Genomic DNA, 26,995 nt, shown 5'->3' on the forward strand with positions numbered 1-26,995 from the left:
TACAACAGCCCCCCTATATGCCGGGTGGTGCTATGTGCGGACCTGGTCGTCCGTGGGCTTGGCCCATTAACGTTGATTTCCGTTGGTTTGGTTCTGCTGTTAACTGGCCCATAGGGGAACTGCTATACGCCGACCTGGTCGGCTCGTGCGGGGCGCCGCACGCCCCAGCGACCAGGTCGGGTAGGCTGGCCCTCGGCCCATTAGCCTCAGGTACGGTTTTTTCTTTTTTCTTTCTTCTTTTTTCTGTTTCTTTTGTGTTACTAATATTTTCTTTTTCATAATCTAACATTTTCGAGATTTTTTTGAAATATGAACAGTTTTAAAACTCGAACAATTTTTAGAACAGAACATTTTTTAAATTTGAATGGATTTTCAAAATATGAATAATTCAAAAAATCACAATTTGAATAGTTTTTAAAGCTGTATATTTTTATTGAGCAAACCAAATTTCAAATTTGAATATTTTTAGATATGAATAATTTTCAAATTTGAACAGTTTTTAGGTATGAACAATTTTTAGATATGAATAATTTTCAAATTTAAACAGTTTTTAGATATGAACAATTTTCAAATTTGAAAAATTTGCAGATTTGAACAATTTTTCACTTTTTCTTAAATTACAAAAATTTCAAATTAGATTTTTTATCATTTGTTTGAATTTAACGTTTTTAAATCCTACGAGAAAAAATAGAAAAGAAAAAGAAACATAAATGAAAAAAACAGAACAGAAAACTAACTAAAAAAAGAAACGGCCAACTGACCCAACACCCGAACTGGGCCTGCCCGTACCGCACGCGGGGGTGTGCGGCGTGCGGTACGCATCGACCTGGTCGATGTACAGGAAATCCCGCTCGCAGCCCATCAGGTAACCTCTTTTCTTTTTCGTTTTTAAACTAACATTTTACAGGCTTTTATATATAGTCAAAATTTGTTCAAAATTTTCACTCTACAGATTTTTAAAATGTTCGATTTTTTTTAAAATCTTTAAAAATTAAAATTGTTCAAAATTAATATTTTGTTCAGAATTCAAAAATTTGTTCAGATTTCAGAAAAGTTCAAAATTTAAATTTTTCCAAATTTCAACATTCATCCAATATTTTGAAATTCATTCAAGATTTAAATTTTGTTCCAATTTCGAAATTCGTTCAAATTTAAAAATCGTTCAAGATTTAAAATTTGTTCAAATTTCAAAATTCGTTCAAATTTGGAAATTCGTTCAAGATTCAATTTTTTCAAATTTCGAAATTCATTCAAATTTTGTCAAACTTGAACTTTTCAAATTGAATTTTTTCCAAAATCATTGAACTTTTCAAATTTAAAAATTTTCCAAAATTATTTGTAAAGAGAAAATAAAACAAGAGAAAAAAGAAGACAGAAAAGAAAAAAAAAAGAAAAAAAGGAGAAAAAACAGGGAAAAACACCTAACCGGGCCGACGCACACCACGCGCGGTGGTGTGCGGCGTAGTGCAGGTGCCGACCTGGTCGGCATATAGGAAACGCCCTATATGCCACCCTGGTCGTTAGAAGACGCCGCGCACCCTAGGCGGCGGCGTTGGGCCGGCCCAGTATCTTATCTCTCCTTTCATTTTTTTTCGAATTCTGACAATTTTCGAATTTGAATAGTTTTTGAATCTGAAATATTTTGAACAAATTTCAAATTTCAACAAATTATGGATCTAAGTTTTTTTCCAAAATTTGAACAAATACAAAATCTGAATTTTCTCAAAATTTGAACAAATTTTGAATCTTAACATTTTTTGAATTTTAATATTTTGAACAATTTCCGAATTTTAACAAATTTATATTTTGAACAATTTTGAATTTCAACAATTTTCAAATATGATCATCTTTCAAATTTTAACATTTTCGAATTTGAATATTTTGAATTATAACAATTTCCAAAAAAAGAAACAGAAATAAAACAGAAAACCTAATAGAAAAAGATCAAGAGAAAAGAGCAAAATTCATAAAATGCGAATTGGGCCTGGCCCATATAGGGGTGTGTGGTGCCAGGTATACACCGACCTGGTCGATGTATAGGATTTGCCAACATTACTGGGAGGTACTATATGCCGACTTCGCCGACCAAGACCCGCACACCCCTTGTTTTTCCGTGAATATATTGTCAAAACGCTGTTGAATGCTGCTGAAATATAGTAAAAATGTTGTTGAACTATTGCTCATTGGTTGCTTAATAGGCTGGGTTCTCAAATGGTGCTGAAATGATGTTTAAACGGTGCTGAATGGAATGCATTGAGGTGTGAAAAGGTAAGGGTATCTGCATCTTTATTTGAAAAAGTTAGTCTCAGTTAGTCACTAGTGGTAGCTTGGCATTAAAAAACTGAAAAGAGTGGTATTTTCGCACTTTGGTTTTTCAAGTGTGGTATTTTGAGACTTTTGGTTTCCATATGTGGTATTTTGGCTATTATCTTCAACATTTCCCCCTCGACCACTTGCCTCTCATGTTCTGAAGACGAAGATATTGACAACCTGATGTTCCTATCCCCCAAGCAAAAGAAGTTTGGAACTTCTTCCACCGACACTTTGACACCCATGACCTTGTGTGATTCGCTGATATCTCACTCACACATGAGCACACCTACGAGGAAGCAAATATCAACACCATCATTACTTGGACCATTTAGAAAAGGAGAAATACTCTCGCTTTTAACGGAATAGTGGAGGATCTTCCCTAATCTCCCGGTGATGTATTGAGGATATTAGACTTTGGGCTTATCGTTGTCCTAATCCCTCTTCTACCTCTATTCTTAATTTTTGGCGTAATAGTTATGATCCCCCGAGAACCCGAACTTTTTCTCTTGCTTTCTCTGCTCCCGCCCTCTAAAGCTGTTGTAATGTCCCCTTGATTTACAACCTTTGGGAGAGGTTCATATATTGTTCAGGCTAGCGCAAACCCGCCGTAGTCTAGGTAAAAAAACAAGGGTTCCATACAACAATAGAAAATGAAATTACAGTTCCATACAAATTGGAAAGGGCAGTTCACTTCAGAGCTAGAAACTAACACAGATAGCAGTTCTTCGCTGCAACGCACATGCAACCATACATAGTTCGCTGAGCTATCATGTACGATGAAGAAGGGAAACAACAAGGGCCTACTGACAACACACACCAGGCAGGCACACACTTTCGACTCGTTTCGCTGCAAGAGCTTGTAGCGCACAGACGAGAGCTGAGAGCTCGGAGCGAGGGGACATGATCATGGAGCGGTAGCTGCTTCCGTTGTCATGTGCTAGCTCCCTGTGTCCTGCACCTGCATAAGGTGGAGAGGGACGGGCATGATCATGGCTGCACAAAGAAACCCAGCCGCAATATATATAAAAATAAGTAAGTAACCCCTACCACCGTCAAGACGTGAAGGTGAGCCCCGATCCCTGGAGCTTTCCCTCGACAATGGCATCCATGCGGCGGGCCATCTCAGGCGTCATATGGTTCACCCAGTCCCCCACGACCCCTTTTCTGAAAAAGCTTTGGTGCGCAAACTTAAACTGCCCAATGCTTCCTGTTTTGTTCCCTTGGAGGCCTCTCATGCTGCCTATGCTGCACAGCTTGGCAATTTCCATCGGCAACTCCGCCGTCTCCTCGGCTGCCGAGAACGGCGCGCCCAGGAACCGCGCGAGCTCTCGGACAGTACCGACCGGATCGACTAGCATCTTCTCGTACCTCAGAAACAGGACTCCCTCGGGTCTGACTTTGCTCGCACTCCAGTATCCCAGGACATGGTCCCAGAATGGGCCGTTGGGGTTCTTGCCATCACATGTCAACTCGAACACCTCCGAGAAGGAGAAGTTCACTCCAGCGCGATGCAGGTAGTGCCATAGCGAAACAATCATATCTTTGGGCTCCCTACACGACACATACAGCGCGCGCGCGTCTTTCCTCGTTGGTAAACTAAAATTATCAAGAGAAAGGAAAGAAGCAAACAAAAAAATGCATATATATACATACCTGCAGACGAATACGGTCTTGCAGTTGGCGAGGGAGCGAGGGAGCAGGGAGTAGTGCAGGTGCGTTTGCATGAGTCTTGGCGACGGCAGTGCCTCCAACTTGGCTTCGTGGCCGTTGACGAACAGGTCCTCCATGTAGGGGACGCACTCGTGCGGGTTGAGGCGGCGGAGCGGGTGGTCATCGGCGAAGGGCGGGTACGAGGATCGTGCCATGGTCGCGAAGGTGAGCGCCTTGATCCAGGTAGTGCCGGACTTGGCAGGGCTCGCGAGGAGCACATCACCCGGCCGCGACCTGAAGCGACGGTGGAGGGAGATAAGCCCGGGAACCACCGTGCCTAGCAGCCACACACCCTGGTACAGCCGCAGCTGAATGTTGGGGCCTGTTATGTTGCTTGGCAGGGAGGAAACAATGTCCGCACTCTCATCCGGTGGGGTGATCACCATCTCGCCCTCCTCCTTCCAGTTCAAGTCCTTGAACGCTACAGGGCCTACTAGGCAAGACGTGTCTGGAGCAGCCATGGCCATGACTGTGCTGTGCTGTGTCTGTGTGTGCGTGCAGGCTGGCTGGCTACTTAAAACTTGTCTCCGCACCACGGGTTATATAACAGCTGAGATGCAGTGTATAGCGGCCTTGGTTAGCAGGAGCTCCATCATATTCAGATCTGCAGTAGGCACCATCGATCTTGATTAGCTGGAGCTCCATTGGTCCCCAGGTCGTCTCACGTATATGGAAAATAATATTTTCATTTATGTGCTGTTTTTAAAATTATATGTCAGACTGACCAAATTCAGAGTTAATAAACGCCCTTGTAGTTCTGGTCCTCACTAACATGTCTCTGCCAGAATATAATACGATATTGATATGGGTGCACATGCATTGGTTCAAGGCAGATTAATACTACTCCCTCTATTTAAAAATAGGTGTCTCAACTTTTTCTAGATACGAACTAAGGTGTATTTAGATACAGAATAAGATGTATCTAGAAACATCCATATTTAGATAAAACTAAGACACTTATTTATAGATGGAGGTAGTAGGTGTTCTGAAAGTGGTGGAAGAAGTTGTCGCCACCCATGCCTCCGGCCAATGAGTGGTTGTTGTTGAAGAAAAGACGAGTCATCATCTGTCTCATTTAACCCCGTCATCATCAGTTAGTAAATCCACGATTGCTCAATCTCTACTACTTCCTCCGGTTCTAGAATAATTACCAAAAAATGGTTATACTAATTAGTATTATGTGTGGCCCTAATTTAGCTGCTACCTAAACTTTTGTTTCCTGTGGAGTTACAAGGAGACATCGTAGCCGTTGATTTGCAGAAACGAATGGTACCACTCGTAATATTTTTTTGTTTTTATTTTGAGATATTTAAGACTTTTAAGCGGCTGTGTGCATCTTAGTTATGCAGAGGTCGGATGTAATTGCTTGTTAAAGTAATAAAACGCCTATTATCAAAAAACATACAAGATTTATAGGTTTAGAGCCGTGTGCAAATGATACATTACTACAGTGTTACATCAACGGCCATATGTGGCCAGGAAAGTTCTAACAACAACCTGCAGCATTCCGGAGCACAAGAAGGCATGAAGCCAACACGCGTCAAATGTAAGCTGATGATTCCGGAGCTCAAGAGATGACTTTCTTCAGGGTGAAAACCTAAGATCTATGATCGGGCGACGATAGCGTTTGTGCACTGTTTCTTTCTTGGAGCCGTCGCTTATGGCGAAGCTGATCTTCTGGTGTTGTCTTGGTGGTGTTAGTGTTGTTGTTTCAAGTTATGGATCTCTGTTTTTTTTCCGATAAAGAGTATATATTAATATCATGGAGATACCAATTACACCCAGCCTCTGCAACAACATCATACCCTAATGGCATAAAGGATACACATAGCCAAAGAAGAGAAAAAAATTACAAAAAAAAAATGTCCCGCTACAGAGATCTATAACTTGAAACAACAACACTGACACCACCAAGACAACACCAGAAGATCAGCTTCTCTATAAGCGACACCTCCAAGAAGGAAACAATCCACAAACGCTGTCGTCGCCCGATCATATATCTTAGGTTTTCACCCTGAAGAAAGTCATCTCTCTCAAAACAATGCCTTCAACAAGAACGTTGCCAGGCACAACCAATTAAGGCCAGACCTTGGATTTTCATCTTGAAAGATTAGACTCTGAAATTCTCCTGTGCAGTCGCCCCCACAAACCAGTCGTTGTTTTAAGTCACGAAGCACGAAGCCAACTCCACCTCACCACCAATATTCGACCATCATAGTTGTTCCACCGATCTCGGCTTGATGACATTCTCTAGCACCATGGAAAGAAAAATGAACTCCATGATATTAACAGCCAGCCGAGCTTCGAAGCTCTCCCTCTGAAACCAAACAGTCAGATAAAAACATGGGTGCGCACGACCGAAACCACCCAATCCAGCAATCTTCAGGCATTACTCGCACAATAAATTTCGCCGATAGGGCCTTCCGGAACACGTCAATGCACCCAGATTGATGAGAACAACATCCGACAGATCTTCAAACTTGGTACGAGAAGAATCCTAGAACCGCCACCTTTATTTCTCGACGCGGAAGAAACGGCCCCCACGCCGCCATCCGCCGCCCGACAACGACGAAGGAGGTTCAGGAAATCATCGCCTCGCTAAGCCGACGCCTCCAAGCCCATGGATCTCTGTAGCGGGGCCTTTCTATAATGTTGTTGCAGAGGCTGGCTGTAATTGGTATCTCCACAATATTAATATATGCTCTTTTATAAAAATATATATATATATATATATATATATATATATATATACATACCTGCAGACGAATACGGTCTTGCAGTTGGCGAGGGAGCGAGGGAGCAGGGAGTAGTGCAGGTGCGTGTGCATGAGTCTTGGCGACGGCAGTGCCTCCAGCTTGGCTTCGTGGCCGTCCACGAACAGGTCCTCCATGTAGGGGACGCACTCGTGCGGGTTGAGGCGGTGGAGCGGGTGGTCAAGGGCGGATGGCGGGTACGAGGATCGTGCCATGGTCGCGAAGGTGAGCGCCTTGATCCAGGTAGTGCCGGACTTGGCGGGGCTCGCGAGGAGCACATCACCCAGCCGCGACCTGAAGCGACGGTGCAGGGAGATAAGCCCGGGAACCACCGTGCCTAGCAGCCACACGCCCTGGTACTGCCGCAGCTGAATGTTGGGACCCGTTATGTTGCTTGGCAGGGAGGAAACAATGTCTGCACTCAGCACTCTCATCCGGTGGGGTGATCACCATCTCGCCCTCGTCCTTCCAGTTCAAGTCCTTAACGCTACAGGGCCTACCAGGCAAGACGTGTCTGGAGCAGCCATGGCCATGACTGTGCTGTGCTGTGTGTGTGTGCGTGCAGGCTGGCTGGCTACTTAAAACTTGTCTCCGCACCACGGGTTATATAACAGCTGAGATGCAGTGTATAGCGGCCTTGGTTAGCAGAAGCTCCATCATATTCAGACCTGCAGTAGGCACCATCGATCTTGATTAGCTGGAGGTCCATTGGTCCCCAGGTCGTCTCACGTATATGGAAAATAATATTTTCATTTATGTGCTGTTTTTAAAATTATCTGTCAGACTGAACAAATTCAGAATTAATAAACGCCCTTTAACCCGGACTAAGATATATCTCAGGCAGATTAATACTACTCCCTGTATCTAAAAATAGGTGTCACAACTTTTTTTTAGATACGGACTAAGATGTATCTACATACGGACTAAGATATATCTAGATACATCCATATTTAGATAAAACTAAAACACTTATTTTTAGATGAAGGTAGTAGGTGTTCTAAAAGTTGTGGAAGAAGTTGCCGCCACCCATGCCTCTGGCCAATGAGTGGTTGTTGAAGCAAAGGCGAGTCATCATCTGTCTCATTTAACCCGGTCATCATCAGTTAGTAAATCCACGATTGCTCAATCTCTACTACTCCCTCCGGTTCTAGAATAATTGCCAAAAAATGGTTATACTAATTAGTATTATGTGTGGCCCTGATTTAGCTGCTACCTAAACTTTTGTTTCCTATGGAGCTACAAGGAGATGTATCGTAGCCGTGGATTTGCAGAAACGGATGGTACCACTCGTAGTACTTTTTTTTTGTTTTTATTTTGAGATATTTGAGATTTTTAAACGGTTGTGCGCATCTTAGTTATACAGAGATTGAGTGTAATTGCTTGTTAAAGTAATAAAGCGTCCATTATCAAAAAACATACCACCTCTGTCCATAAATAGATATCAAAAGTTTATCTAAATTTGAATGTATTTAGTCACGATTTAGTGTATAGATACATCCGAATTAATCTTTGACATCTATTTCTGGACGGAGGGAGTACTAGAAGATTTATAAGTCTAGAGCCGTGTGCAAATGATACATTACTAGCTACTGTGTTACATCGACGGCCATATGTGGCCAGGAAAGTTCCGACAACAACCCGCAGCATTCGGGAGCTCAAGAAGGCATGAAGCCAACACGCGTCAAATACTCAAATGTATGCTGATGATTATAAGCCAATGCACAAGGCTAATTTGATGTCACGGTTTTGAAGATGACATGAGCCGCACTTATTATCGTCTAACTGTGTTATAAAATTTCCAACACAAATTCCTATTTATATAGTCATTTGTGATAAGCCCTATGACTGTTGGCGTTTCTTCTAATTGCGTACAAAAGCAAAACACTCAGAGTCCACATTTTGATTCTCCTGGTAGTTTTCTGGAGGTCCCATCTCTGCATTATTGAGATGTAGAAAAAAGTCTACAATGTAGAGTTAAAATTTGCTCTTAAATATTTTACATTCTAGTTTTTAGTTAATAATAACACTAAAAACCACTAAAAACGAAATGCTTTTGCTCTTTTCATTTGACATTGGTATTTTTTAATGTAGCTTGGAGTGGTTGTTCATATATTTAAGTAGTAATAATAAATGTAATACTAGTTTGTCTCGTTTTTTCTATAATACAGACTAAATTAGAACGGAGGGAGTATATACCTATTTTCGTACGCCCAATTAATGTCTACGCACGCTTCTATTCCTGTAGACAGTGTTGGGTCTCCAAGAGCAGAGGTTTGTAGAACAGCAGCAAGTTTCCCTTAAGTGGATCACCCAAGGTTTATCGAACTCAGGGAGGTAGAGGATAAAGATATCCCTCTCAAGCAACCCTGCAATCACGATACAAGAAGTCTCTTGTGTTCCCAACACACCTAATACACTTGTAAGATGTATAGGTGCACTAGTTCGGCGAAGAGATAGTGAAACACAAGTGGTATGAATGAATATGAGCAGTAGTAACGACGCCAGAAAATAGCTTGCTGGCGTGCAGTTGATGGTAGTAATATTGCAGGAAGTAAAGATGCATTAAAACAGTTGTTATCACCAGAATTTAACCAAGTCAGAGGTGGGCCGCGATCGAAGATGGATGTGAAGAAATATATATAGAAGAAGTATGTGGATCGGCCTTTTATACCAAGTTGGGCTTAATTGCCCGTGTATCTGTAACATATTAGATCGTATCTTAGTTTAGAGGTAGAATCTTACTCGTGCACGGTTTGGTGCACGCCCGCATTAGAGAGTCCCCGGACTATAAATATGTACCTAGGGTTTATGGAATAAACAACAACTCACGTTCAACCCCAAACAAACCAATCTCGGCGCATCGCCAACTCCTTCGTCTCGAGGGTTTCTACCAGGTAAGCGACATGCTGCCTAGATCGCATCTTGCGATCTAGGCAGCACAAGCCCCACGTTGTTCATGCGTTGCTCGTATCGAAGCGCTTTTGATGGCGAGCAACGTAGTTATCATTAGATGTGTTAGGGTTAGCATTGTTCTTCGTTTAAGCATGCTTACGTAGTGCAACCCTTGCATATCTAGCCGCCCTCACGCCTATCTCAGGTGTGGGGGCGGCACCGCGCTTGATCATTATTTAGTAGATCTGATCCGTTACGATTGCTCCTTGTTCTACAAGGATTAGTTTAATATCTGCAATAGTTAGGCCTTACAAAGGGGGAGGATCCAGGTGGCACGTAGGGTGGCGTTCGCAAGTCCTAAACAGGATGTTCCGAGGATCAACTTCATGTTGGTTTTTAGGCCTTGTTTAGGATCGGCTTACGAGCACCGTGCGTGGCCGCGAGGCCCAACCCGGAGTAGGATGATCCGATTATGCGGTGAAAACCCTAAATCGTCGTAGATCTAATTAGCTTTATCTTGATCAAGCAGGACCACCAAGTATTCGTGCACCCCGTACGAATCATGGGTGGATCGGCTCTTTGAGCCGATTCACAGGATAACTTGAGAGCCGATCGAGGCTCGTATTTAACGTTTACATGTATGCCCTGCAGGAAACTAAGCGAGGCATCCCCATCACCTTCCTGGCCAGGTATAGGTCAGGTGGCACGCCCTTGCACTTCGCATCGCCGCGTGTGACCAGAAGAGCATTGCGGGCCATCGCTCGGAGGGGTCTCAGCCAGCCGCAGCTCTAGGCTCTTCCCGGCTCTACGGTGTTGACAAGGCCGCTGCCCGCCGGTGGGTTTTGGCAGTCAACACATTCTGGCACGCCCGGTGGGACAATCGTCTACATCAACCACATCGCCATCTACATCCGAGATGGCGGACGGCACGCGAGTCACCTACGAGGAGCTGCTCGACGAGCTCAAGAAGCAATACAACGAGATCAAGGCCACCCTCGAAGCCGACCTCATCGGCTCTTTTCGGAGAACCCGTTCCCATGGCATCGGATGGAAGGGATTCTCACCGCAAGGTGCTCTCGATGGGATAGACCTCTCGCCCGTCGGAGGAACGCACCAGGGGACTGCGGCAAGAGATCAACTACTTGGTGGCTCACTCGCTACATCGCCACTCTGAAAACTTGGTCAACGTGTTGGAGCGTGTCGCTCTGCGCGTAATCCAGGAGATCATGAGCCACCAGTACTCGCCGTCAGGACCAGCTCTCGGGACTCATCAAGGAGAGTTGCCACTCCAGTCCCGTCCACCGCTGCCATATGCGTTGGCAGCACCTGCTGGAAGTGCCGACTACACCGGCATTCCTCGTCTACAAGATTGGTGGTGACCCTAGTGACTACCAATTCTTAATGGAGGCGCCTAAGGAGATCCCTCAAGGATACGCGTGCACGTATGTGCCGGATTGTGGTGACTGGGCACTCACAAACCAGGCCACAACATCGGGGACTCCGGCGAAGACAGGAGGAACGTCGCCGACGAGCTTGAGAAGCGGACGTGGCTAACTAAGTACGCCACACCGACGAAACTCCCGAGCCCAGCTCCTGCAGCTTGGCTCGGAGCTGGAAAAGCAAACATGGCTGGCTAAGTACGCCACCCCGGCGAATCTTCGAGTGCAACTCCTACGGCCAGCACAGCGGATCAGATCGGTACCATGCCGAGAGACCGAGTTCGGCATGATGCCGAAAAGAAGGGCGATCGGCTATTCCAAGCCGTACCCCGACGATTACGAGATGATCCCGTCGCCACCTAAATATCGGCTCCCCGACTTTTCCAAATTCGGTGGATCAGATGGCTCCAGCTCCATCGAGCACGTCGGCCGATATTTGGCTCAACTAGGACCGGCTTCGGTGTCGGATCAGCTACGCGTGAGGCTCTTTTCACAGTCCCTCACGGGATCGGCTTTTGGATGGTACACCTCTTTGCCGACAGAACTCCATCCGAGTCTTGGAAGCAATTGGAAGAACGAGTCCCATATGCAATACCATTCGAAGCTTCCGAGTCCGGCATTGCCGATCTAGCACAACTACGTCGAAGCGCGGGAAACGGTGACGAGTACATCCAGCGCTTCGGGAATCTTAGGAACCGATGTTATTCGGTTCGTATAACCGAGAAGGAAGCCAGTCGAGTTGGCAGTAGCCGGCCTTGCAACACAGCTCAAGGACATGGCCTCCCAAGCAGATTATCCCTCGCTGGCGCACATGGTTCAGAAACTATCAGCATATGAACAGCGCCACCCGGACCTGTACCAAGACAAGTTCAAACGTGCAGTAGTCATGGTCGATACGAGAGGAAGATGGAGTGCTCGCGGGAGACCAAGAAATAGCAATGGCTCGAGTGGACTCGTGGAGGAACCCCGTGTCCCGCAAATGGGTAAAGCCACCGGGCCGCCCGTGGGATTTGATTTCGACGTGACCAAGACCGAGCAAATCTTCGACCTCCTGCTCCAGGAGAAACAAGTTGACGATTCCCGAAGGTCTCAAGTTCCCCACGGCGAAGGAGCTAAACGGAAAGCCGTACCGCAAATTCCACAACTCGCTTTCCCATGCCACCAACGACCGCCGGTGTGGCGTCGGCACATCCAAGCGGCGATAGAGAAGGGGCGGCTAATTTTCAACCAGTACGCCATGAAGGTCGACACCCAACCCTTCCCCGCCGTTAACATGGTGGAAGTCACCTACCTCGAGGGTTGCCAGCCCAGGTCCCCCGTTCGAGCATCAACATGGTAGGACCTGGGAACCACTCTGGCAAAGATGGAGATGAGGGCAGCTGCTCTCATAGCAAGGATACAGAGGAGGCCGCTCCACGCGATCGGCTCCGTCATGATGGCAAGCGCAATGTCACAGAAGGAGAGGTGAAGAATATAAGATATCAGCGACCCCTCTCTGATCACCTCCTCAACAAATATGTGAGTCGGCATGACCAACGCCGACGGTCCAATTACGATGATAGAGGAGATCGTCCGGCTAGAGAAGCCGAAGATATCGTCGGCAGGATCGCGATGAGGAGGAGCACGAGCGCCGTGCCACGGAAACATCAAGGGAGCAAGATGACAACGCCGGACACCGGGACTGCCCCTTCTTCGACACTCGCTGGGATTCAGGAATGAGCCGATTGCCCACAATCGGCAATTGCCCAGAATGCAACAAGAAGAAGAAGGAGACAGCCAACGTGTCTGTGTTCGAGCGCCTAGGGCCCCTCCCGCCACAAAGCAAACGCGCTGAGTCACCTCGTTGGGCAGATCTTGAGGATTCGGAAGACGAGGGAGAAGTAGAAGAAGACAGGTACCACCGGCCAAGGTGGTGCCCTGACGGACTCAGCCGTTCCCAAAAGTGCAGGGTTCAGCGATTGCGCGGCCCGGAGGAAGCCGAAAGGTTATACCCGCATACGCTAAGGAAGGCACGACCTCGATCCGGCTGCAAAAGTTCAGCGAGCCCTGGATGAAGAGGGTCGTCCACGGAAAATGGAGTGGCGCCCTAAACAGAGGAAAGCCGATGATGAGACATCGGCTGGTACAAACATGGTACTCGTTTTGCCGACAGAGCTTAGTGCTCCACGACCCTACGGTGCACTCAAGGTGGACGACAGCAAGCGCATCAAGTCAGAGGTTGGGTTGGTTTTATCCAGCCCGACCAAGTAACAAGATTAAACCAATGAGCAAACCAGGCGAGGCTGATCCTTGTGATCGGCCCCAAAAAATTTATGAAGGGACATTACGAGACCTTCATCGCTCTCCAATGAATATGGAGGCCGATTCCAGCAATCGGCCAAAATTACTTTCACCACATGTTCTGCTTGCGTTCAGCACCGATCTACTGAGCAGTGGCCACGTCGGCAGACGAGAGTCAGCGTGGATTTTTGCGAAGCCGACGTACAAGTGCAGTGCCCTGGCTATCCATACAAGCCGATATCTGCAGTCATCCAGCAGGTATCGGCTCGGGGGGGCATATAATCAGATGAACATGTGCAGATAAACATGTGAGAACATACGTGCAAGGAAACATTGGGGGCCGATTAAGAAAAATCGGCCAAATAAAAAAGATATATGAAAATTCGAAAATTTTCGAGCACAGCCGATGCAGCAGGCATCGACTTCAGAATCAAGAAACAGCCGATGCATGGCCATCGACTCAAGGGGGATAACTGATACGATCAGAGGATCAATGGAGTGGCTTAAGAGCTTGGATCCTCTCTTCAAGGACAAGGCCAAAAGCAGCCTGGACGATGGATTGCATCAGGTCCACCAAAGGGAAAGCTCGGGGGGGGGGGCAGCTCACCTTGAAGGCTTTCCGCTTAGAGAAGCCGATTTGTGTTCAAATCGGCTGGCGCTGCATAAGGAACTTCCCCACACACGATCAAGCCCAGGTCTATGCAGCTCATTTGCGTATCCTCGTCTCCGTTTTGCCTTGGCTGAGACTCGGGGGCAACGAGCCCGGTAGGAGCTCTATTGAAGGACCGATTGAAGTACCATCGGCTGATCTTCGTTGCAACCTTCTTCACAAAACGATGAACGCTCGCTAAGGAGTTGAAGAATAGAAGGATGAATGTCGAAGGACCGATGCGTTGTTATCGGCTCATTACACATTGGCAAAGGGGACGAATCGGCAAGGTCAGTAGGAGAGGTGAATCGGCTCAATCAAACTCAGAAGAAATCGGCAAAATCAAATTGGGGAATAGTTCTTCATTGATAGGCGAGATTTCTTACATAAAGAGCTAATTGCTCTCAAAAGGAAATACTAGGGGATACATTGCCCCATCTACTACTACTGACCCTATGCTAGAGGTCCTATCTACGGACCGTCACTGCCCTCATCGTCATCCTCAGAGCTCTCATCGGCACTGCTGCCGATGGGCTCCTCGTCGCTACTCCCGTAGCCCTCCACGGGGGCTTCATCCCCGTCTTCGTCGTCGCTGCTATCGTCGTCCCACCACATGCGAAGGCGCTTCGCTGGCGGGTAGCCCTCGAGGGAGTTGTCGTCGTCGTCGTCCTCCTCCTCCTCTTCTTCCTCCACCACCCCCTCGGAGGAGGTGAAGTCGTCCCAGGAGAAGCGATCGTCATCGCTCTCCTCCTCCGATTCCCCGTCGGCGAGGAAACGGAGGTCGCTCTCCCCGTCCGTCGAGGACTGGTCGTCCTCGGACCAGATGGAGAAGTCATGGTCTGATTCCTCCCCGGCCGCAATGGCGCGACGGGTGTTGGCCGCATGGACCGCCGCCGGGTTGTGCTCCGGCGTCGGCTCGCGGGACATGGAGGACTGGCTGAAAGGATCCGATAGGGCAGAGGAGGAAGAAGACATGATGGCGCGAGAGGACTTTTGGACTGCTAATGCGAGGGGATGCAGAGCGTGAACTGTTCATAGCGGTTAAATAAAAGGGGATATGGTGAAAATTCAATGCCACAGCAGTTTCCGAGGAAGTGGTGTTTGAAAGAAAGAGAAAAGACTGCCAAGTCACGCGGAGAAGTTGAGAAGGCAAGTCATCATGGTGACGGATACTGCGACGGTTCTGCCACGACATGACCCGACGAAAGAAAGCGTAATGATTTTGGAAATATCATTTCCAAAACCAGGAGGGCATGTGTTATCACCAGAATTTAACCAAGTCAGAGGTGGGCCGCGATCGAAGATGGATGTGAAGAAATATATATAGAAGAAGTATGTGGATCGGCCTTTTATACCAAGTTGGGCTTAATTGCCCGTGTATCTGTAACATATTAGATCGTATCTTAGTTTAGAGGTAGAATCTTACTCGTGCACGGTTTGGTGCACGCCCGCATTAGAGAGTCCCCTGGACTATAAATATGTACCTAGGGTTTATGGAATAAACAACAACTCACGTTCAACCCCAAACAAACCAATCTCGGCGCATCGCCAACTCCTTCGTCTCGAGGGTTTCTACCAGGTAAGCGACATCGTTGCCTAGATCGCATCTTGCGATCTAGGCAGCACAAGCCCCACGTTGTTCATGCGTTGCTCGTACTCGAAGCGCTTTTGATGGCGAGCAACGTAGTTATCATTAGATGTGTTAGGGTTAGCATTGTTCTTCGTTTAAGCATGCTTACGTAGTGCAACCCTTGCATATCTAGCCGCCCTCACGCCTATCTCGGGTGTGGGGCGGCACCCCGCTTGATCATTATTTAGTAGATCTGATCCGTTACGATTGCTCCTTGTTCTACAAGGATTAGTTTAATATCTGCAATAGTTAGGCCTTACAAAGGGGGAGGATCCAAGTGGCACGTAGGGTGGCGTTCGCAAGTCCTAAACAGGATGTTCCGAGGATCAACTTCATGTTGGTTTTTAGGCCTTGTTTAGGATCGGCTTACGAGCACCGTGCGTGGCCGCGAGGCCCAACTCCGGAGTAGGATGATCCGATTATGCGGTGAAAACCCTAAATCGTCGTAGATCTAATTAGCTTTATCTTGATCAAGCAGGACCACCAAGTATTCGTGCACCCCGTACGAATCATGGGTGGATCGGCTCTTTGAGCCGATTCACGAGATAACCCGAGAGCCGATCGAGGCTCGTATTTAACGTTTACATGTATGCCCCGCGAGGAAACTAAGCGAGGCATCCCCATCACCTTCCCGGCCAGGTATAGGTCAGGTGGCACGCCCTTGCACTTCGCATCGCCGCGTGTGACCAGAAGAGCATTGCGGGCCGTCGCTCGGAGGGGTCTCAGCCAGCCGCAGCTCTAGGCTCTTCCCGGCTCTACGGTGTTGACAAGGCCGCTGCCCGCCGGTGGGTTTTGGCAGTCAACAACAGTAAACAAGCGATGATTGCAGTATTTGGAAACAAGGCCTAGGGATCATACTTTCACTAGTGGACACTCTCAACATTGCAATCATAAAGGAATATAAATAAGCACTTCACTATGCTATTCTGAATTACTCTACGGCAAGATAACGAACACTAATTCATCATGTAGGCAAACCTTAAAGATGTATTCCCAAGTACTAATAAATACCGCACGCTCGTCACCGTGAGCATTCATAGGAGGTACTAACACACCACAATTTCATAGAGACATCCAACTCAAATCATAACTCGGTGAATAAGTATTCCGTGAAATATAGCCTAAGAGACCCACACGGTGCACACACTGTCACCTTTACACACGTGGGACAAAGAGTCTCCGGAGATCACATAAGTAAAATCCACTTGAATATCATAACGACATCTAGATTACAAGCTCATCATATGGATCGCAATCATGTAAGGCAGCTCATGAGATCATTGTATTGAAGTACATGGGAGAGAGAGATTAACCACATAGCTACCAGTACAGCCCTTAGCCTCGGGGGAGAACTACTCCCTCCTCATGGGAGACAGCAGCGTTGATGAAGATGACGGTGGTGTCGATGGAGATGCCTTCCGGGGGCACTTCCCCGTCCCGGCGGCGTGCCGGAACAGAGACTCCTGTCCCCCAGATCTTGGCTTCGCGATGGCGGTGGCTCTGGAAGGTTTCTCGTACCGTGGCTTTTCCGTATCGAAGATTTAGGTCAGGGACCTTTAAATAGGCGAAGAGGCGGGGAAGGGTTACGGGGCAGCCACACAACAGGGGGCGCCCCCCCTGGGCCGCGCCGGCCACATGTGTGGGCCCCCAGGGCTCCCCTCTGGTGCCTCTCCGTTGTTCTGGAAGCTTCGTGCAATTATAAGATGCTAGGCGTTGATTTCGTCCGATTCCGAGAATATTTCCTTACTAGGATTTCTGAAACCAAAAACAGCAGAAAACAGCAACTGGCCCTTCGGCATCTCGTCAATAGGTTAGTTCCGGAAAACGCATAATAATGACATATAATGTGTATAAAACATGTGAGTATCATCATAAAAGTAGCATGGAACATAAGAAATTATAGATACGTTTGAGACGTATCAAGCATCCCCAAGCTTAGTTCCTACTCGCCCTCGAGTAGGTAAACGATAACAATGATAATTTCTTAAGTGACATTGCTACCAACATGATCTTGATCAATACTATTGTAAAGCATATGAAGTGAATGAAGTGGTAGTAAAGATAATGACTAAACAACTGAATCATATAGCAAAGACTTTTCATGAATAGTACTTTCAAGACAAGCATCAATAAGTCTTGCATAAGAGTTAACTCATAAAGCAATAGATTCAAAGTAAAAGGCATTGAAGCAACACAAAGGATGATTAAGTTTCAGCAATTGCTTTCAACTTGTAACATGTATATCTCATGGATAGTTGTCAACATAATGCAATATAACAAGTGCAATAGGTAAACATGTAAGAATCAATGCACACAGTTTACACAAGTGTTTGCTTCTAAGATAGAAAGAAGTAGGCAAACTGACTCAACATAAAGTAAAAGAATGGCCCTTCGCAGAGGGAAGTAGGGATTAAATCATGTGCTAAAGCTTTTTAAGTTTTGAAATCATATAGAGAGCATAAAAGTAAAGTTTTGAGAGGTGTTTGTTGTTGTCAATGAATGGTAATGGGTACTCTAACTACCTTATCAACCAGACTTTCAAGAGCGGCTCCCATGAAGGACGTTATCTCTACCAGCAAGGTAGATCATCCCTCTTCTCTTTTGTTTACACATGTATTTTAGTTTCATTATTGATGACACTCCTCCCAACCTTTTGCTTACACAAGCCATGGCTAACCGAATCCTCGGGTGCCTTCCAACATTCACATACCATGGAGGAGTGTCTATTTGCAAAATTAAGTTGCTTACCGATAGATCGAGGCAAAGCATGCGAAGAGAATTATTAATGCAAGTTAATTAATTGAGGTCGGGCACCCCATTGCCAGCTCTTTTTGCAAAATTATTGGATAAGCGGATGAGCCACTAGTCCATTGGTGAAAGTCTCGTCAAGAGTAAATGACAAGGTTGAAAGATAAAACACCACATACTTCCTCATGAGCTATAAAACATTGACACAAATAAGAGATAATAGCTTTTGAATTGTTTAAAGGTAGCACATGAAGTATTTGCTTGGAATGGCAGAGAAATACCATGTAGTAGGTAGGTATGGTGGACACAAATGGCATGGTTTTTGGCTCAAGGATTTGGATGCACGAGAAGAATTCCCTCTCAGTACAAGGCTAGGCTAGCAAGGTTGTTTGAAGCAAACTCAAATATAAAACGGTGCAGCAAGACTCACATATGAACATATTGTAAGCATTATAAGACTTTACATCGTCTTCCTTGTTGTTCAAACACCTTAACCAGAAAATATCTAGACTCTAGAGAACAATCATGCAAACCAAATTTTAACAAGCTCTATGTAGTTATTCATTAATAGGTGCAAAGTACATGATGCAAGAGCTTAAACATGATCTATATGAGCACAACAATTGCCAAGTATCAAATTATTCAAGACATTATACCAATTACCACATGCAGCATTTTCTGTTTCCAACCATATAGCAATTAACGAAGCGGTTTTCAACTCCGCCATGAACATTAAAGATAGAACTAAGAACACCAGTGTTCATATGAACAAGCGGAGCGTGTCTCTCTCCCACACAAGCATGAATTTATTCAGAGAAGAAAAATAACAAAACGAAAATAAAAACAAACAGACGCTCCAAGTAAAGCACATAAGATGTGACCGAATAAAAATATAGTTTCAAGAGAAGAAACCTGATAAATTGTTGATGAAGAAGGGGATGCCTTGGGCATCCCCAAGCTTAGATGCTTGAGTCTTCTTAAAATATGCAGGGATGAACCACGGGGGCATCGCCAAGCTTAGACTTTTCACTCTTCTTGATCATATTGTATCATCCTCCTCTCTTGACCCTTGAAAACTTCCTCCACACCAAACTTAAAACAAACTCATTAGAGGGTTAGTGCATAATCAAAAATTCACATGTTCAGAGGTGACACAATCATTCTTAACACTTCTGGACATTGCACAAAGCTACTGGAAGTCAATGGAACAAAGAAATCCATCAAACATAGCAAAACAGGCAATGCGAAATAAAAGGCAGAATCTGTCAAAACAGAACAGTCCGTAAAGACGAATTTTTTAGAGGCATCAGACTTGCTCAGATGAAAATGCCCAAATTGAATGAAAGTTGCGTACATATCTGAGGATCACGCACGTAAATTGGCAGATTTTTCTGAGTTACCTACAGAGAACCCTGCCTAAATTTGTGAAAGACAGAAATCTGTTTCTGCGCAGTAATCCAAATCTAGTATCAACCTTGCTATCAAAGACTTTACTTGGCATAACAATGCAATAAAATAAAGATAAGGAGAGGTTGCTACAGTAGTAACAACTTCCAAGACACAACAAAACAGTAGCAAAATAAAGACATGGGTTATCTCCCAAGAAGTTCTTTCTTTATAGCCATTAAGATGGGCTCAGCAATTTTAATGATGCTCGCGCAAGAAGTAAGAGTTGAAGCAAAAGAGAGCATCAAGAAGCAAATTCAAAAAAAAATTAAGCCTAACCCACTTCCTATGGAAAGGAATCTTGTAAATAAACAAGTCATGTAGGCATAATGCAACAAGCATAGGAAAACTAGACAAGCGCAACTTCAAGATTTTCAGCATATATAGAGGTGTTTTAGTAACATGAAAACTTCTACAACCATATTTTCCTCTCTCATAAATATTTTCAGTAGCATCATGAACAAACTCAACAATATAACTATCAATTGAAACATTCTTATCATGAGCTATATGCATAAAATTATTACTCTCCACATAAGCATAATCAATTTTATTAGTTGTAGTGGGAGCAAATTCAACAAAGTAGCTATCATTATTATTCTCATCAAGTGTAGGAGGCATAGTATAATCATAATAAAATTTACTCTCCATAGTAGGCGGCACCAAAAGACCACTATCATTATAATCATCATAAATAGGAGGCAAAGTATCATCAAAGAAAATTTTCTCCTCAATGCTTGGGGGACTAAAAATGTCATGCTCATCAAAACTAGCTTCCCCAAGCTTAGAATTTTCCATATCATTATCAACAATGGTGTTCAAAGCGTTCATACTAATATCATTGCTACTAGCATGCAAATAAGGTTCCATAGGTTTTTTAATTTTTGCATCAAACAATCCATGTCTTAACTCAGGAAACAGAATAAGAAGCTCATTGTTTTCCATTATGCCTAACTAGTGTAAACAAGAAACAAAAAGATGTAACTGCAGGATCTAAAGGAAATAGCTTCGAGCACTTACAACGGCACCAGAAAATAACTTGGTTACCTGGGACCGGAGTATGAGTGCCTTTTACCTTACCTCCCCGGCAACGGCGCCAGAAAAATGCTTGATGTCTACGCACGCTTCTATTCCTGTAGACAGTGTTGGGCCTCCAAGAGCAGAGGTTTGTAGAACAGCAGCAAGTTTCCCTTAAGTGGACCACCCAAGGTTTATCGAACTCAGGGAGGTAGAGGACAAAGATATCCCTCTCAAGCAACCCTGCAATCACGATACAAGAAGTCTCTTGTGTCCCCAACACACCTAATACACTTGCCAGATGTATAGGTGCACTAGTTCGGCGAAGAGATACTGAAACACAAGTGGTATGAATGAATATGAGCAGTAGTAACGGCGCCAGAAAATAGCTTGCTGGCGTGCAGTTGATGGTAGTAATATTGCAGGAAGTAAAGATGCAGTAAAACAGTAAACAAGCGATGATTGCAATATTTGGAAACAAGGCCTAGGGATCATACTTTCACTAGTGGACACTCTCAACATTGCAATCATAAAGGAATATAAATAAGCACTTCACTATGCTATTCTGAATTACTCTCTGGCAAGATAACGAACACTAATTCATCATGTAGGCAAACCTTAAAGATGTATTCCCAAGTACTAATAAACACCCCACGCCGTCACCGTGAGCATTCATAGGAGGTACTAACACACCACAATTTCATAGAGACATCCAACTCAAATCATAACTCAGTGAATAAGTATTCTGTGAAATATAGCCTAAGAGACCCACACGGTGCACACACTGTCACCTTTACACACGTGGGACAAGGAGTCTCCGGAGATCACATAAGTAAAATCCACTTGAATAGCATAACGACATCTAGATTACAAGCTCATCATATGGATCTCAATCATGTAAGGCAGCTCATGAGATCATTGTATTGAAGTACATGGGAGAGAGAGATTAACCACATAGCTACCGGTACAGCCCTTAGCCTCGAGGGAGAACTACTCCCTCCTCATGGGAGACAACGAGCGTTGATGAAGATGGCGGTGGTGTCGATGGAGATGCCTTCCGGGGGCACTTCCCCGTCCCGGCGGCGTGCCGGAACAGAGACTCCTGTCCCCTAGATCTTGGCTTCGCGATGGCGGCGGCTCTGGAAGGTTTCTCGTACCGTGGCTTTTCCGTATCGAAGATTTAGGTCAGGGACCTTTAAATAGGCGAAGAGGCGGAGTCGGAAGGGTTACAGGGCAGCCACACAACAGGGAGGCGCGCCCCCCTGGGCCGCGCCGGCCACATGTGTGGGCCCCCAGGGCTCCCCTCTGGTGCCTCTCCGGTGTTCTGGAAGCTTCGTGCAATTATAAGATGCTGGGCGTTGATTTCGTCCGATTCCGAGAATATTTCCTTACTAGGATTTCTGAAACCAAAAACAGCAGAAAACAGCAACTAGCACTTCGGCATCTCGTCAATAGGTTAGTTCCGGAAAACGCATAATAATGACATATAATGTGTATAAAACATGTGAGTATCATCATAAAAGTAGCATGGAACATAAGAAATTATAGATACGTTTGAGACGTATCACCAATAAATGTGTGTTATTACCCATTTCTCACTCGGTAGGTGGCAAGTCTTTTTTCCAATAACAAAATAAATGTCCACTTGTAATTCCCAGCAAGGTTTAAAATAGAACGCTATTTCTTTGCTAATAGCATGCTATAACATATTTGGACAGTGCACACTATATTTTAATAATTTTATTCGTTGTGAAGCTATTTGCGAAATAGCATGCAATATCACGCTAAAACGGGATAGCGTTAGCTAGGGGTGTGAACGGATAGGATAATTTCCGCACCGAAACCGGCCCCGAATCCGTTTGAAGGTATCCATATCCGATTTTAAAGAATCCGATGGATAAGGCTATTCGATTCCGAAGTAGTGCTTCGGAAACGGAATATGATATGGTATAGCAAATATTATGCGGATATGGATTATCTGAAATTTAATTAGGATAATTCAAAGGTTTGAAGCAGATAACTCAATTTTTTAGTCGAAAGCCAAGGCCAATCTCACAAGATTAGGAGTTTGATTTACAGAATTCATTTGGTGAGCATATTTAGCTCTAAATTTCTACCAATGCTTGAGTTTTAGCATAAATTGTGTCTCTTTTTTCTTAGTTACACAAGAATGAAAGTTTAAATCTCTCAAGTTTTGCAACAACTATAACTATCTATCGATGAGAGCATATATCCGACAATTTTTGTTTCTGGTTCGAATCCAGAAGAATTACGGAGCCAGAAGGGCTAGCCAGGTGGAGGCCTGAGGCCCCCACACACTAGGCCGGCGCGACCCAGGAGGGGGGCGCGCCGCCCTACTTTGTGGCCGCCTCGGCTGGCCTCTGACGCCCCTCTCTGGACTACTTAAGGGTTTCGATCTAAAAACGCGAGACGAGAAGTCGAAGTCGCCAGAAACCATCCAGTACGCCGCCACCATCGCGAAACTCCGTCTCGGGACCAGAAACTCCGTTCTGGCACCTCGCCGGGACGGGGAATTGGAGGATATCATCGCCATCATCACCACCGACGCCTCTCCATCGACCAGCCATGTTTCCCCCATCCATGTGTGAGTAATTCCCCCGCTGTAGGCTGAAGGGGATGGTAGGGATTGGATGAGATTGGTCATGTAATAGCATAAGATTATTAGGGCATAGTGCCTAGTATCCGTAATTGGTACTTTTATGATATTGTTGCAACCTGTTATGCTTAATGCTTGTCACTAGGGCCCGAGTGCCATGATCTCAGATCTGAACATGTTATTGTTTCATGATGATATGCATTGTTTTATGATCTTACCTGCAAGTTGTATACACGTATTGTTGTCCGGAACCCGAGGCCCCAAAGTGACGTAAATTGGGACAACCGAAGGGGAAGGCGGTGATATGAGGATCACATGTGTTCACGGAGTGTTAATGCTTTGCTCCGGTGCTCTATTAAAAGGAGTACCTTAATTTCCGAGTAGATTCCCTAGAGGCCCGGCTGCCACCGGCTGGTAGGACAAAAGATGTTGTGCAAGTTTCTCATTGCGAGCACGTACGACTAAATATGGAACACATGCCTATTGATTGATTAGTACTTGGATACCGTTTTATTATTATCTGCAAATGCTCTGCTTTGATTGTTACATGAGTTTCTCTCATCCATGCAACGCCCGCTCCTCCGTCCCTGTGCCTACAGTATTTTAATCCTGCTGTTTACTATAATCACTACTGTTGTCTTTGTTACTCTGCTGCTGTTATTTCACTACTGCTACTGCTATAAAACTGTTACTACTGATAAACTCTTGCGAGCAAGTCTGTTTCCAGGTGCAGCTGAATTGACAACTTCGCTGTTAAGGCTTTCAAGTAATCTTTGTATCCCCTTGTGTCGAATCAATAAATTGGGTTTTACTTTCCTCGAAGACTGTTGCGATCCCCTATACTTGTGGGTCATCACCCACCCCATAGGGCGGCGCGCCCAGGGGTGGGGCCGCGCCCCCCTAGGGTGTGGCCGCCTCGTCGCCCCTCTTCGGACTTCTGGAAGGCTCAGTGCAAAATAAGACCGTGGGCTTTTGTTTCGTCCAATTCCGAGAATATTTCCTGTGTAGGATTTCTAAAACCAAAAACAGCAGAAAACAAGAACTGGCGCTTCGGCATCTTGTTAATAGGTTAGTGCCGGAAAATGCATCAAAACGATGTAAAGTGTATATAAAACATGCGAGTATTGTCATATAACTAGCATGGAACATAAGAAATTATAGATATGTTTGAGACGTATCAAGCATCCCCAAGCTTAGTTCCTACTCGCCCTCGAGTAGGTAAACGATAACAAGGATAATTTCTGAAGTGACATGCTACTATCATAATCTTGATCAATACTATTATAAAGCATATGACATGAATGAAGTGATTCGAAGCAATGGTAAAGATAATGACTAAGCAACTGAATCATATAGCAAAGACTTTTCATGAATAGTACTTTCAAGACAAGCATCAATAAGTCTTGCATAAGAGTTAACTCATAAAGCAAGAGATTCTTAATAGAAGGTTTTGAAGCAACACAAAGGATGATTAAGTTTCAGCAATTGCTTTCAACTTGTAACATGTATATCTCATGGATAGTTGTCAACATAAAGCAATATAACAAGTGCAATAGGTAAACATGTAGGAATCAATGCACACAGTTGACACAAGTGTTTGCTTCTAAGATAAAAAGAAGTAGGTAAACCGACTCAACATAAAGTAAAAGAAAGGCCCTTCGCGAGAGGAAGCATGGATTACTCATGTGCTAGAGCTTTTTATTTTGAAAACATGGAAACAATTTTGTCAACGGTAGTAATAATTCATATGTGTTATGCATAAAACATCCTATAAGTTGCAAGCCTCATGCATCGAATACCAATAGTGCTCGCACCTTGTCCTAATTAGCTCGGATTTCCATGGATTATCATTGCATTACACATGTTTCAACCAAGTGTCACAAAGGGGTACCTCTATGCCACCTGTACAAAGGTCCAAGGAGATAGATGATACGTCTCCAACGTATCGATAATTTCTTGTGTTCCATGCCACATTATTGATGTTATCTACATGTTTTATGCACACTTTATGTCATATTCGTGCATTTTCTGGAACTAACCTATTAACAAGATGCCGAAGTGCGGTTCTCGTTTTCTGCTGTTTTTGGTTTCAGAAATCCTAGTAACGAAATATTCTCGGAATCGGACGAAATCAACGCCAAAGTTCCTATTTTCATCGGAAGCATCCAGAACACCCGGGAAGGACCGGAGGGGGCCACGGGGCCACCAAACCCTAGGCCGGCGCGGCCGGAGGGGGGCCGCGCCGCCCTATGGTGTGGCCCCCTGTCGGCCCTCTGCGCCGCCTCTTCGCCTATATAAAGCCCCTGGATCAGAAAACCCGATACCAATTGACGAAACTCCGGAAAAGTTACCGTGGCGCCGCCGCCATCGCGAAACTCCAATTCGGGGGACAGAACTCGTTCCGGCACCCTGCCGGAGCGGGGAAGTGCCCCCGGAAGGCTTCTCCATCGACACCGCTGCCATCTCCATCAACACCGCTGCCATCTCCACCGCCATCTTCATCACCGCTGCTGCTCCCATGAGGAGGGAGTAGTTCTCCATCGAGGCTCGGGGCTGTACCGGTAGCTATGTGGTTCATCTCTCTTCCATGTACTTCAATACAATGATCTCATTGAGATTCATATGAGTTTGTATCACTACTATCTATGTGCTACTCTAGTGATGTTATTAAAGTAGTTCTATTCCTCCCTGCACGTGTGTAAAGGCGACGGTGGGTGCACCGTGTTAGTACTTGGTTTATGCTATGATCGTGATCTCTTGTAGATTATGGAGTTAACTATTGCTATGATAATATTGATGTGATCTATTCCTCCTACATATGCATGAAGGTGACGAGTGTGCATGCTATGCTAGTACTTGGTTTAGTAGCGTTGATCTATCTTACACTAAAGGTTACTTAAACATGAGCATTATTGTGGAGCTTGTTAACTCCGGCATTGAGGGTTCGTGTAATCCTACGCAATGTGTTCATCATCCAACAAAAGTGTAGAGTATGCATTTATCTGTTCTGTTATGTGATCGATGTTGAGAGTGTCCACTAGTGAAAGTCTATTCCCTAGGCCTTGTTCCTAAATACTGCTGAGTTACTACTGCTTGTTTACTACTGCTGCGTTACTACTGTTGCGTTACTACTTGCTTGTTTCTTGTTTCTATGCGTTACTACTTGCTGCAATACCACCACCATCAACTACACGCCAAGCACTTTTCCGGCACCGTTGCTACTGCTCATACTTATTCATACCACCTGTATTTCACTATCTCTTCGCCGAACTAGTGCACCTATTAGGTGTGTTGGGGACACAAGAGACTTCTTGCTTTGTGGTTGCAGGGTTGCATGAGAGGGATATCTTTGACCTCTTCCTCCCTGAGTTCGATAAACCTTGGGTATCCACTTAAGGGAAACTTGTTGCTGTTCTACAAACCTCTACTCTTGGAGGCCCAACACCGTCTACGGGAAAGGAGGGGGAACGTAGACATCAAGCACTTTTCAGCGCCGTTGCC

The 26,995-nt window shown here is 45.1% G+C and overlaps 2 protein-coding genes across 3 annotated transcripts; both read right to left on the reverse strand.

Annotated features, from left to right (window-relative positions):
* Positions 1-2,961: 2,961 nt before the first annotated feature.
* On the reverse strand, positions 2,962-4,523 carry LOC124701106 (cytosolic sulfotransferase 8-like). The gene is made up of 3 exons (XM_047233151.1): positions 3,967-4,523; positions 3,361-3,864; positions 2,962-3,271 (listed from the first exon to the last, which is right to left on the reverse strand). Exons 1-2 carry the CDS (start codon positions 4,488-4,490, stop codon positions 3,366-3,368), a joined length of 1,023 nt encoding a protein of 340 aa, XP_047089107.1. The 5' UTR covers positions 4,491-4,523; the 3' UTR covers positions 2,962-3,271; positions 3,361-3,365.
* Positions 4,524-6,364: 1,841 nt separating this feature from the next.
* LOC124701107 (cytosolic sulfotransferase 12-like) lies at positions 6,365-7,329 on the reverse strand. 2 transcript variants are annotated; one of them, XM_047233154.1, is made up of 2 exons: positions 6,780-7,329; positions 6,365-6,667 (listed from the first exon to the last, which is right to left on the reverse strand). In XM_047233154.1, exons 1-2 carry the CDS (start codon positions 7,208-7,210, stop codon positions 6,622-6,624), a joined length of 477 nt encoding a protein of 158 aa, XP_047089110.1. In that variant the 5' UTR covers positions 7,211-7,329; the 3' UTR covers positions 6,365-6,621. The 2 variants fall into 2 exon arrangements, with proteins under 2 accessions (XP_047089110.1, XP_047089108.1); XM_047233152.1 differs by having other exon boundaries at positions 6,365-6,691.
* Positions 7,330-26,995: the final 19,666 nt, after the last annotated feature.

This window comes from Lolium rigidum, chromosome 3 (genome assembly GCF_022539505.1).
Source record: "Lolium rigidum isolate FL_2022 chromosome 3, APGP_CSIRO_Lrig_0.1, whole genome shotgun sequence".
Taxonomy (NCBI): domain Eukaryota; kingdom Viridiplantae; phylum Streptophyta; class Magnoliopsida; order Poales; family Poaceae; genus Lolium; species Lolium rigidum.